This window comes from Epinephelus lanceolatus, chromosome 4 (assembly GCF_041903045.1).
Source record: "Epinephelus lanceolatus isolate andai-2023 chromosome 4, ASM4190304v1, whole genome shotgun sequence".
Taxonomy (NCBI): domain Eukaryota; kingdom Metazoa; phylum Chordata; class Actinopteri; order Perciformes; family Serranidae; genus Epinephelus; species Epinephelus lanceolatus.
In genome coordinates, this window is record NC_135737.1 from 10,832,195 (window position 1) to 10,844,759 (window position 12,565).

General features: G+C 41.9%; 1 protein-coding gene across 1 annotated transcript; it reads left to right on the forward strand.

Annotated features, from left to right (window-relative positions):
- Nucleotides 1-684: 684 nt before the first annotated feature.
- On the forward strand, nt 685-3,719 carry foxa3 (forkhead box A3). The gene is made up of 2 exons (XM_033630295.2): nt 685-953; nt 2,260-3,719. The coding sequence occupies exons 1-2, from the start codon at nt 882-884 to the stop codon at nt 3,571-3,573; spliced, it is 1,386 nt and encodes a 461-aa protein (XP_033486186.1). The 5' UTR covers nt 685-881; the 3' UTR covers nt 3,574-3,719.
- The last annotated feature ends 8,846 nt before the right edge of the window (nt 3,720-12,565 follow it).

Sequence of the window (12,565 nt, forward strand, 5' to 3'; positions counted from 1 at the left end):
GTTTTTCTAATTCTGATTTTGATATATTAGTTTGATTTAGTGGTATAATTTACCTTTTCAGACATATTCTAATTTTTATCTCCAATTACTGCAGGACAAAAGAGACCTTATTCAACTACATTTTAATTTGAACAAGTTGTTTTGAGTAAAGGAGCTACATGACTGTTTTTTTATGGAACAGACGCAACCACTCATAGCTTGTAAGTTGACTTTTGAGCATATAATGCCTTACTGCTATATTTTCAAAAAGAAAAGAAAAGAAAAGAACAAAAAAAGAAAAATTCAGTCAGTTTTGTTGCTGGAGGATTCTGGGATAGTCATTTGTCCGGGTGGCCCCGGTGTAGCCTCCGGCCAATATACAGCACGCCAGGGGGCCACATTGGCCTTTTTGCTGGGCCCTTCCTGGATCCCAACACGGTATTCAAATGTCAGGAGCGGGGCGGGACCCGCCAGCACCTTATAAGTGGACGACGTCCAAGTTGCTTCACTGTATTTGCGCGCTTCACCTCCGCCTGCCTGTTGCGTCCCGAGGCCCCCGTGGACAGAAAAAAACGGGCCAGAGGAAGAAAAAGCCAATATCTGCTGAGCAATAACAAGATTAATGTTATGAAACAATGGATGACTGACAAATAAGAAATATTGACTTTACTATCTCCAGGAGCAGAGCGTCACATCACTCTTTGACTTTTTTTTTTCCTCACACATTTTTGACTTAAGCTTTTTTTCTCCCTGTTTCTTGGCAGAAAAAAAGGAGACAGTTTCGCTTTTGGCTTTTTTCGCCAAGAACTTCCAGCTTTGCGAAGGATTTTCTATTTATTTTTAAGATTTAAAAAAATTCTGGTCTTAGATAAGCCTTTCTCCTCCAAAGACTTGTATTGGGGATGTTGAGCTCTGTGAAGATGGAAGCACATGATCTACCTGAGTGGAATACTTTCTACAGCGAGGCCAGTGAGGTAAGGACACAAAATAACAATAATAACAAATTACATTGTTTTTATTTCTTTACGTTGTTTGCAGCGGAATAAATCGCAGGTTTTTGTTGAAGATGAAATAGGAAAGATTTTATTTGCGCACATTTGAGAAGGACTCGGAAAAAACCAGACGTAATCCTGTGAAAAAAGATCATGAGAAATGTTTTTACATTCATCACTCACTCATGGAAATATTGAAGGGGAACCATGAGAAGTGAATTAAATTTAAGTAGGCCTATGATAGAGTAGCACTGAGTGTCTAGACGCACATTACAGTTTTACGGGGATAATAATAATATGGAGAAAAATGACCAAAAAAAAAAAAAATCCATATATATTCTTCTGCTAAGATCCTAATAGGAACATCAGAGAAAACTTATTGAAAAACAAATTAACAAGAAACAAACAGCAACAGGTATTTTCACACCAACATATTATTTCGATTTTTGGTTTTAAAAAAATATTGATACCTAATATAAGTATAATTATTCGGGTTGTATGTTGTTCACTAAATTATTTTTTCAAGTTATTCGCTCGTGAGAAGACTTTCTTCCTTTGTCTCCCCGAGCTTTGCGACACTTCAGGTGTAAATGTAACGTGACTTTTTTTTCTCTCACTAATTCAATTAGAGTTAATTCCATCAGCAGCTTCAGTTCTCACCTCGCCTCGACCTGATGAAATTACCGAGAAGAAAGAGTCTGATAATATTTAACCAGCGATCATTAAGCGGGCCGAGATATCCTCTGTCCCCCGCGGATTTTACCAACTACTCTTACAGAGATTTCACAAAAAATAAATAACACGGCTTTGTTCATCTTCGACAAATACAAAAAGAACAGAAAATAAACTGATTCCTCTATCTTAGCCACAACAGTGATCATTTGGTTCGCTTGTTTTTTCCACGGAAGCAGCGGAGGAGGCCGTTTGAACCGAGAGGCACCATGACGCGCTTTTTACGCATTTTCAGGTTAACATCGCTGTGTGAAATCCATGTCCTCTCCTTGCGCACTGAGAGCTTCATTGTGCATTGATAAGGAGTCACTTTTAAAATGGAGAGTCAGACCGCTTGACTTTCACATTTAAACATTCACTTTAGTGCACTAATTAAAATAAATATCACTTAAAATCCTACAGAAGTATTTATGCTGTTTGTTTTCTAAATGCCAAAAATTAAATATCGAAATTAGTGAATTATATTTAAATATTAAACTGCTGTTTAATGTATGTCACCTGTGTTTTCTTGAGTGAGTGAATAACCATATGTTGTTGTGCATCTCTTTTCCTTCAGATGTATTCCTCTCCCAGCACCATGAACTCTGGTCTGGGCTCCATGGGCTCCATGGGCACCATCAACAGCTACATCAATTTGAACCCAGCCACTGCCTCCCCTGCAGGCATGAACATGGCGTACCCGAGCTCCAGCCTCAGCAGTTCCCCGCTGGCGTCCATGGGCTCCGGGCCCAGCCACATGTCCCTCTCCCCAGTGGCCTCGTCCCTCAGCACAGGCCCTCTAACCCAGCTGGGCCCTGCTGCTCCAGGCTCCCTGGGCTCCTTGTCTCACTACCAGAACATGGGTCAGTCCATGAGCCAGCTGGGATATGCCTCCACTGCAACCCTGAGCCGGGCCGGGCCTAAAGAGATTCCCCCAAAGCCCTACAGACGCTCCCTGACCCATGCCAAGCCGCCATACTCCTACATCTCCCTCATTACCATGGCAATCCAACAGAGCGGCAGCAAGATGCTCACCTTGAATGAGATCTACCAGTGGATCATGGAGCTGTTCCCCTACTACCGTGAGAACCAGCAGCGCTGGCAGAACTCCATTCGCCACTCGCTCTCCTTTAACGACTGCTTTGTGAAGGTGGCTCGCTCACCTGACAAGCCGGGCAAAGGTTCTTACTGGACTCTGCACCCGCAGTCAGGCAACATGTTCGAGAACGGCTGCTACCTGAGACGCCAGAAACGTTTCAAGATCGAGGAGAAGTTGGCAAAGAAAGGAGGCAAGAACCAGGAGGGGAGCTCAGGGAAAGGAGGCCATGGTGGAGATCACCTGGTGGAGGATCACAGCCCCACAGGAGGATCAGAAGGAGCTGACTCCACTCATTCAGACAACTCCCACCCAGGCTCCTCTGATGACCAACCGCATCCCAGAAACTCCCTGGTTCCACTAGACTGCCCTCCGCTGTCCTCCTCACACCTCCACAGCCCGCCTGTTTCCCTGACTCCCTCTTCCTCCACCTCGTCCTCCCTGTCCCTCTCAGCCACCACCTCCTCTAACCCGCTCCTTCACTCCCAGTCTTTAGTGGGTAGCACCCACCTCCTGCCCAGCACCATGCAGCAGCACATGGACCTACAGAGTGATGCCCTCAAGTCCCTGGATCCCCACTACAACTTCAACCACCCCTTCTCCATCACCAACCTCATGTCCAATGAGCAGAAGATGGACCTTAAGTCCTACCAGGACCAGGTGATGGCCTACAACAGCTACACCAGCTCTCCTGTGGCAGCCAAGCAGATCTACGACAGCCCAGGCCCAGCCACCATGGACTCAGGCGCTTACTACCAAACTCTGTACAGCCGCTCGGTGCTCAACGCTTCCTAATATGGACACTCACCCCCAAAGCACACACACCTGTCTGTAGAGGTGAGCCAAGATGGAGACGTCTCTTTCTTTCTGCCTTTTCTAAAATGGACACCCCAGCTCTCTCTGTCTTCCTCTTTCTTTCCCTCTCCCTCTCTGGCTCACATCCACTGGAAGAGACTCACATCTAAAATGGCTGCCGTGTCTGAGGGACCAAAGAACAGTTTATATTTTCTTTTACCAACTATGAAGAACATGGAGACTGGTTGGTTACATAGAGGACAGAAAGTGTAGCTGATAAGAAGTCTTAACTGATGAAGAAGACATTTGACTGGAGTCAGATTGTGTCACATTGTGTCTCTGCCTGTCGCAGGAGCACTGCACGTGGGGAAATTGGCTTTGTACAAAATGTAAATAGAGGTAATGCGAGGGGGAAAAGGATATTTGCATTTATTTATAAAGGGAATAAATTTTAATATATCTTGTATAGCGCTCTGTTGACCAGTTACAACCCAAATGTGAGGTGTTTTTTAAATCCAAAGATGGAGAAGCGAGTTTCAGGTTACTGCTTCAGGCAGGTGTTACTGCAGACGGAGACAGTTTTTTTTGTGTGTGTGTGTGTATGTGTTACAGCATTTCACAGTGCGTCCATAATTTCTGTCATATCAGGCATTTGTCAGTGTAAATGTAGCTGATGAAGTCTGTATTTTCACAAAATTGGTTTGTTATTTTGGTTGATATGAAGACAAAAAAAAGCCATTTTGTCCTTGCTGGAGCACAGAGGAAACAGAAGCTAAAACAATCTTCTGCAGCCAGAAGGAACGAGGCAAAGTAACTGTGGTAAAAACTAAAAACCATGTTGTGCGTATGTTTTTGTTACCTAGAAGAGAGCATTAAAACCAAATGCTTATCGGCAGACTGTAACATTTTGAATAACAGACAGCTGGTGCAGTGCATGGGGGAGTTCAGTCAGTTACTAAAACAGTGGAAGGGAGGAGAGATGCACTATGGGAGGATTTACATACAGTACTTTGCACTATGGAGCTCCCACTGGCCAGGTGGGCTAATAGTGTGTGTTTGTGTGTGTTACAACAATGCTAAGGAACACCCCCTTACAATGTCAATGCATCAGCTCAATGGGATCAGTGTAACAATGTCAAAGGGTGTCAAATAACCCTTGCTGTCCAAAAAGTGCCTTTTCTTCAAATGACTACTGATCTGCTAAGAGATCAATGTATCGATCTATTGAAGGATTATTCTGATAATTAGCAGAGGACGCAGAAGTTTCAGGTCACATGATGTCCTTTGTGGAGCATATTTTAGTTTCAGAGATAATATCTTTTATTTAAGCTATGTAGCTTTTCAAACTTTGAAAGTGTGCTGACATAATATATTGTTTTTTGTTGTTATTTCTGTTGGTTTTAAATGTGATATGAATGATTAACATTTCATTTTTCTTATTAAAAAGGCAAAAAATATGGGGAGAAATGGTGCATTTGTTTTTTTTTTTCCATCAGTAATGATCTGAAAAAAGCTAATCAAACCTTAAAAGCTCTTCCACCAGACGTTTAGCGTTAAAATCTGTATTTTTTAATGGGGTTGGGTTATCACAAGCTTAGTTTGTTTCCAAATACTTTCCCACAATTTCACAAAATTATAAATAAAAGACTACGTCTTTCAGGATTTCACATGTAAAAAGTTACATAAGGCCACCTGGCTTTTGCTATATTTTTAAAAATCTCACAGAATGCAAGGGTTCATCATTTTCTGGACATATTTGGATCATATGTAACCCTTGCACATTTTTTAAAGTTTAAAAATTGTCTCGATCACGTGGCGTTGCTAACAGGACTTTGATGACTTGTCAGGGTCAATCAATCAATCACAACTCTTTTTTTTCTCCACCTGTCTCAAGAGGCGGTGCTACAGGAATAGCAGCGTCTTGTTGAAACAGCTCCTGACCAAATGACTGTGGTGTGTGACATGTAGGACTGGTAGACTAAACACGGCTGGATCACACTGAGAGCCTCAAAGCAGACCTCTGCACAGGCTATCGGCCTGGGCGGCACACACACACACACACACACACACACAGCGAGACCGGGACCGCTCCAAAAACGACTGACCTGCCTCTGACCCTGCACTAGAAAAACTATCTGTAAATCAACAAAACAAAAACAGGGAGAAAGTAGAAGCAGAATATTTTCCTCTTTACTCTTCTCGTCCTTGGCAGCTCCCTCTGACCAATCAGATCCTCTTTTTGTTTATCCCAAAAAACTGGAAACAAAAAACACATCACCTCCTGTACACATCAGAGGAGTTTCATGAACAGCAGCTTAAGTATAGAATCTTGCCGAATCAATACTGTATAATACCAAGAGCAAAGGAAGTATGAGCAAATGATGACTTTTAATACGATCAAATGCTGTGAGCTCACATTCTAACTAACAGAGTGATGTGCTGATGGTTCCATCTCTTGAGCTCTGCAGGAAAATAAAAAGTTAATTTATTGATCTTAGTTTCTGAAGCCACCCTTCCCGGGCCTCCTGCTCCCCTGTCCTGTTGCCAGGCCTCCCATCTATCTGTCTGCCTGTCTGCCTGCATGTCTGTCTCTCCACTGGCTTGCTCAACCCAGCCCTGTGTTGTCAGAGTTGTCACGTATTTGTTGCTGCCTTTTCTTCTCTGTCACGTCAAGCCCAACAACCATGTGCCCTGAGGCTTTAAAAATATAGTCTGCAGCAACACACGCACACACACGCACACGCACACGCACACGCACACGCACACACACACACACGTACTAAATATATAAGTCTCACTGTTTAACTTCAGTTTCAATCAATGAGTCACAGTGCTAGGAAACATGGAGCTGTTGCTGCAGAAACTCAAGTATTTTTCTGATATGTTGATATGTTCACCCTTTTTATGATATAACATCAATATGTCGATGTCTAAATGAGCTCAACACACACACACACACACACACACACACAGAGTCACACACTGGTCACTGTTCTATAGTCACAGTGGGAATCTATGGGAGTTCGTCACCTTGCATACACAATAGTCCCTTCAGAGCAGTTGGCGTGATAAGATAGGCGAGCACCCGTCTGATATGGTCTCCACAGCTACAAAGATGCACACACACACACACACACACACACACACACACACACACACTAGGCTACTCCAGGTATGACTAACCTGGCTGACTCTAAAATGTCACTCTGATACGTCCCCTCGCAGTAATCAGGTGACCGCGCTGATAGTGGTCACATTCAGTCCAGGCTTCTCATGAAGGAAAACAGATTAGAGTCTATCCCCAGATAACATACTGTGGCCTGAGGTTTTCAAGGAGTAACAATGCAGCAGTTAGAGTGGAACAATTTCAGCAACAAAGGGGCAAAAAACTTAAGTGTGACCCTTACATTTATAACCTTTCAGTTGTAATCTGTAACCCTCAGCTGACCCAGTTTCCAAACGCGAGACTCTTAGAAAATAGATAGCGACTGCTGATAACAGTCTGGATGTCACAAATGGCCCTAATAGACTCAGCTGAAGATATGATTTTGTTTAAAGTCTCTGGGATTTGTGTTTTGTGCAGGAATCACTAGCAAATGTAAAGACTTAAATCCTAAAATCAACATGTTGCAGATTTAACACAGACTTTGCTAGTATGGAAAGTATTTCATTTTGGGAAAGCACAGTGTATGGATGCTGCTTTTTTTCCCTTCAGAATCACTATCATTTTATCACATACATAAAGTTGTATAAAGTAACCCTAAAGGTGTAAGTCCTTGTGAGGACTACCAGCAAAGTGTTTGAAATCAGTCCAAATATTTTTATAGCATGGTGAGAGTGGTGATCTACTGTGATCTTTATATGAAATACTTGAATTATACAACCACAAAATACAGTTGAATAGTAAAGCATGGAGATAATTGTGTGAATAATATATATAACGCATATAATACATGTATATGTACGTCATTTTGGCCTTGACTGACTCACTGCTGAGTCTAATTCCACATTAAATGCAGACTGTTTGATTTGCTGCAGACTCCGGCAGCACAAGAAGACCAGAGAGTCCAGGAGAGAGCAGACTGAAGGTCTGAACAAGTCAGGAGATGTTTGAGAGCTGATCCTGAACATACTGTATGTCTGTGTGGTGGACTTCTCAGGATAGTTAAGTCTGACAGTGTACTGTAAAAAATCAAACAAACTGCACAGCAGGTTCTCCAAAATAAATGGAACTACTACATCCATGTCCTCCAGAACAACACATGTAAGTGTGTTCAACAACTTTACAACCTGCACTATGGTTTAGGTTTAGTTAGGTTTAGGCAAAAAAGGCTTGGATATGTTGTCTGAATATAGGCATTTGATGTAAATTGTGAGGTGTTGTACAAAATGGGTGTTATATGGATGTTACATACTCAACTTGAAGTTATGTACTTAAGGTTAAGTTCTGTACATTGTTTGAAGTTTAGGTTTAGACAAGTAAAGTTAATTTGGTTAGGTATAGGGAAAGAAACATGGTGATGACAAAGCCTAAAATAACTCAAAGCTTGCTTGATGTCACAGGGTTCTGAACTCTGATCTTCCGGGGGAAAGTCTTGTGATTTGTGACCCATCCACCACCTCAAACTGAATCCTTATACAGACTACTCCCTTTACTTTACTTCTCTACTCCTATCAGTGCATTGGTCAACCTTCCCAGTTATGCAGGTTACCATAAAACTTCAAATAATAGCTTGGGCTATTATTTGCTTAAATCACTGAAATAACAGGCCAATATTTGTGACAGGTGTCTCTATAGCCCTTTTTAGATAGGAGTTGTGCAAATTTGCAGGAAAGCCCAGTCAGTCTTTTTTCAGCATTGGCAGTATGAAAACAAAATCGGGGAGTGCGGCAGAATGCTGCCTTTTTCGGGGCAATGTTGGGGCGTGAGCAAGTAACAAAACGTGTAGCTCAGCGTGTGGCGTAAACAGTGACGTGGGAGGGAAGCCGAGGCTAGTCAGTCCTTCGGCGATTCTCTCGTAAGTCGGCCCGTTCTTCACCGTGCCCGTCATTTGACGGTTAATGGCCTCTTCGTTTATGAGGGCAAGGAGGGCGCACAATTCCTTGTCTCCCCAGTTGTCTGTCAGGTTTGCGTTTCCCTCTTGCTACTAGCTGCTCGCTAATTCCTGCTATCAGCTATTTCCTGTTTATCCACCGCCAGTGGGTCGCACCTGCGGTGTCATCAACAGCCCCTCCCACAAGTCATCAACAGCCCCTCCCACAAGTCATCAACAGCCCCTCCCACAAGTCATCAACAGCCCCTCCCATTGCGGAAGGCCGCCTCGGTCTTTTTAAACTGAAAGGGTTCCACCAATATGTCTACCCTACGAGGCGGAAAATTGGTCACCTCGGATCAACTCGCCAATCCGGCTCTGTGAAAAAACGCTCGAAGCTTGCTGGCACAGCGGCACAACATTCGCGGAAAATCTGGCAGTGTAAAAGGGGCTTATGGGACAGGCCTTTATTCATCAGAATGTGTAGCCACACCAGGCTAGTAAAAGGGACTATGCAGGCTTTTAGTTGAAGTTTTACAGTATACCAATTGGGATGCATTACTTTTTGTATACATAGAGTGGGCTGCTTCTATAGGCTATAGTGAATGGTCAAATTGAACTGAAAACAAAAGTGACCTGTCATCACTTTCAGTATAATTCACTTGGCTTGAGTTTACTGAATTTATTTTGTCAGATTTGGTAATCTGTATTCAGTTACAGGTGTAATTCTCTCAGTTTAAAAGAAGCCATTAAGTCGATTTAGACTTTGTGAAGAACATTCAAAAGAACATTTCTAGATTTGGTAACATGCTGAAACAAAGCATAATCTTTTTTACACTGATGCTTATTCAGCCAGCTCATGAGATGAGAGACGAAGGTGTGACACACAGTTTGAAGTGAAAGAAAACAGTTTTGGTGTGAAAAGCTCCCCAAAGATAAGATCTTATCATGACTGAATCAGTTCTTGTCACGTTTTGCATAATTAGTGGTTGGCTTTTGAGGTCTGAAAGAGGTTTTAAAGAGTTAATGTGGCCTTTAGATCTACGTGAGGGTGACGCTGTTGTCATTGTCAGTATAATAGATATTTGCCTCCTGAGGTGCAACAGTCTCTCAGTTCGCCCTGTTGAGCACTTGATGACAGCTGCCCTCTGGCTATACTGCTGGTGACAGCGTGCAGCCTGCGAGCATGCACACCTGCACAAAGAGCTTCTGTGCTCAAATGAAAGAGTTTCATGCAAAAATAAGATGTATTTTCTGCTGCTGCTGTAGTTTATGTCTAACCTTCATTTCATCATATTATAGGCACTCTGTTATGCTTTAAAATGTTGCACGCTCTTTGGGACACACAGACTCAAACTGTGTTTCAAAAACTAATATAACAGAAACTGATTATGCACTGACTTGGACTGAAAAATAACAAGCAAGTCCTAACTTACAAAGTTACGTTTATGTATAGCAGTGTAGTGAGAATTCTTCCATTTAGAAAGAAAGAAAGAAAGAAAGAAAGAAAAGGAGAGGCGAGAAAAGGGTGGTGCGTGTTTTCAAGATGTGCCATGCAAATGAGGCTGTGCATCCTGGATCCTGTTAGGTGGATGTACTGTTTACTCTTGTTATTGCCTGAGGAGAGGGAGGGAATGAAGGGAGAGAGAGGGAGAGACAGAGAGGGAGCGAGAGAAAAAAAGCAACACTTACAGTTCAGCCCTCAGGCTATACTCTCCCTTTTTTTGAAAAATAAATGTGTTAGATGACAGACAGGTCAGTTAGTTAGGCAGTAGGACGGTCTGTTAAGATCTAAGCCTGATCTCACAGCAGATTTGCATTAAAGAAAAGTCTGTTATTCGTATAGAACTATATGGACACTGCAAATTATTTACGTAGCACCTGTAATAAGTCATATTTGGCTTAAAATGTCTAAAAAATAAATCATAAGAACATTAAAACCATTCTAAACCGTGAGACAAACCATATGTATGACATTCATTAAACAGTCAGATGGAGCTGTTTAAAAAACAGGGAGGATGTGAGATAGTTTGGTGGTAAACTGGGAAGATAAAGCGTCAGATGGAAAACGTTTTAACGGAAGTGAGATAGACAGACACTCATGAGTTCAGTGAGACAGAATGATATCCAGTCAGGTAAAGCTGCAGCTTGTAAAGAAGAGGATTAAGCAAAACAGACAGTTCCCTGATCCCACAACAAGTTTATGCTTCTTGGTCAAAAATGGTATGAAAGGTTGTCGGACATGCAGTACTCTAATTTGTAGACTCAAAGTGAATGAAAAAATGAATTGTTAGTCATTTTTTAAACATAAACACCTTTCCTGGTTTGAGCTGTAAATGTGAGGATTTTTCAGTTTTTCTCTGTTTTATAGGCCCTATATCTTATTTACATCATCAGGATTCCTGCAGATTCCTAAAAAGTCTTAAAGGGCATTGAAGTCATTAATCTAAAAATAAGCCCTTAATTGGTTTTATTAAAATGTCTTTCAAAAATGACTTTCAAAAGTCTTAAAAATGCCCAGACACGGGAAATAGGATTTTATGAATCGCTTATTTCTGATCTTGCTTTTAAATTCTCAAAATAATTGATAACGTCTATTTTTTTTCATAGGACTTACCAAATGCCTGTCACATCAATATCATACATATCAGTATAGCAAAACCAACAACAGTCAGCGAGCTATCACTGTACCCTGGACACCATCGGGAAGTGCAAATTCAGTAAAAATTAGCTGTGTAACCAGGATTTAGCGTCATGGCTGAAACCAGTCCAAGGACGTGCACATGAGGCTCCCTGTTTTTTATGCAAAATTTTTCAGTCAAACAAAGGCAGTGGAATCCCACATGCAGAGCAAAAATCACAAAATTGCCAAGAATACTGGCCAACAAAACATCAGGTATTTCCCAGCTCTGCACCCTCGTCTCCACCACAAGACCAAAAGTCACGTTTTAAACATTTAGGCAAAATGTTTCTAACCTTCATGTTATCTTTTCTTCAGTTTTAGTTACTGTAAAATGGATCTAAAATTTCATTGCAAGTGGCATTTATAGAGTCTTAAAAAGTCTTAAATCTAACTTGCCTTAAACTGTAGGAACCCTGATGATACATTCAAAGTCACCAGATTGGGCTCTGACAAGTTTTGATAGGCCTTTAATTCACATTTCTTTTTCAATTGATAGGAAAAATGTGTAATTAAGGAAATAATCAGTAGATTAACTGAATGGAAAAACCCTAAACATTAATGTTTTAATCATAACGATGATCATTTTATTCATTATATATAGAGAGGTTCCCACAGACACAAACCAATTACAAATACAGTCAAATTAAAATAAAACAAATTCAATGCAGCAACTCAGACATTCAGAGAGAGAGAGAGAGTCTGTATGACAGTCAGATCAGGCTGGGGAGTAGCTAATAAATATGGAGGCAGATAGTCACATTTAAAAAGAAAGCTGTAAATCTAAAAGACAGAGAGACTTTCAGATGATTTGAGCTGCAGCTAGTAAAGAAGACAGAGAGACAGTCAGTTAGTATGTCATCCAGACAGACAGAGCGCCACTGGCCAGCAAAGGCACAGATAAGCTGTTGGACTTTGCTCCGTCAGTCGTGGGTGTTGCAAAGAGGCCCGAGATAAAACCGCTGGCGCGAGAGACGAACACAGAGGAGGCGGCTGATGGTGCGTGTATGTGTGTGTGTGTGTGGGGGGTGGGGGGGACGAACAGGTAGGACAGTATTGATCAAAACAGGGCCATCGACTCAGGGACGCAACAGATACATGGCAGGAAAAAAAAGACAGCAAGCAGCCCCTGTGCAGTCCAACAACAGGTAAAAGGTCAGGGGAGCAGGTTGCTAAAAAGGTTGCTGTATGTAATCCCAGAGTCACTTGCTCAGATGATGCTCTGACCTTCAAAGTCCTGATCCAGCTCGAATCATTGAGTGATATTATCCCTCCATTT

Bases quoted from the DNA above. Each gene is read 5' to 3' on its own strand.
- foxa3 (XM_033630295.2), top strand. From the start codon at position 882: ATGTTGAGCTCTGTGAAGATGGAAGCACATGATCTACCTGAGTGGAAT. The intron at 954-2,259 runs GTAAGGACACAA...CTTTTCCTTCAG, and splicing joins TCTACAGCGAGGCCAGTGAG to ATGTATTCCTCTCCCAGCAC.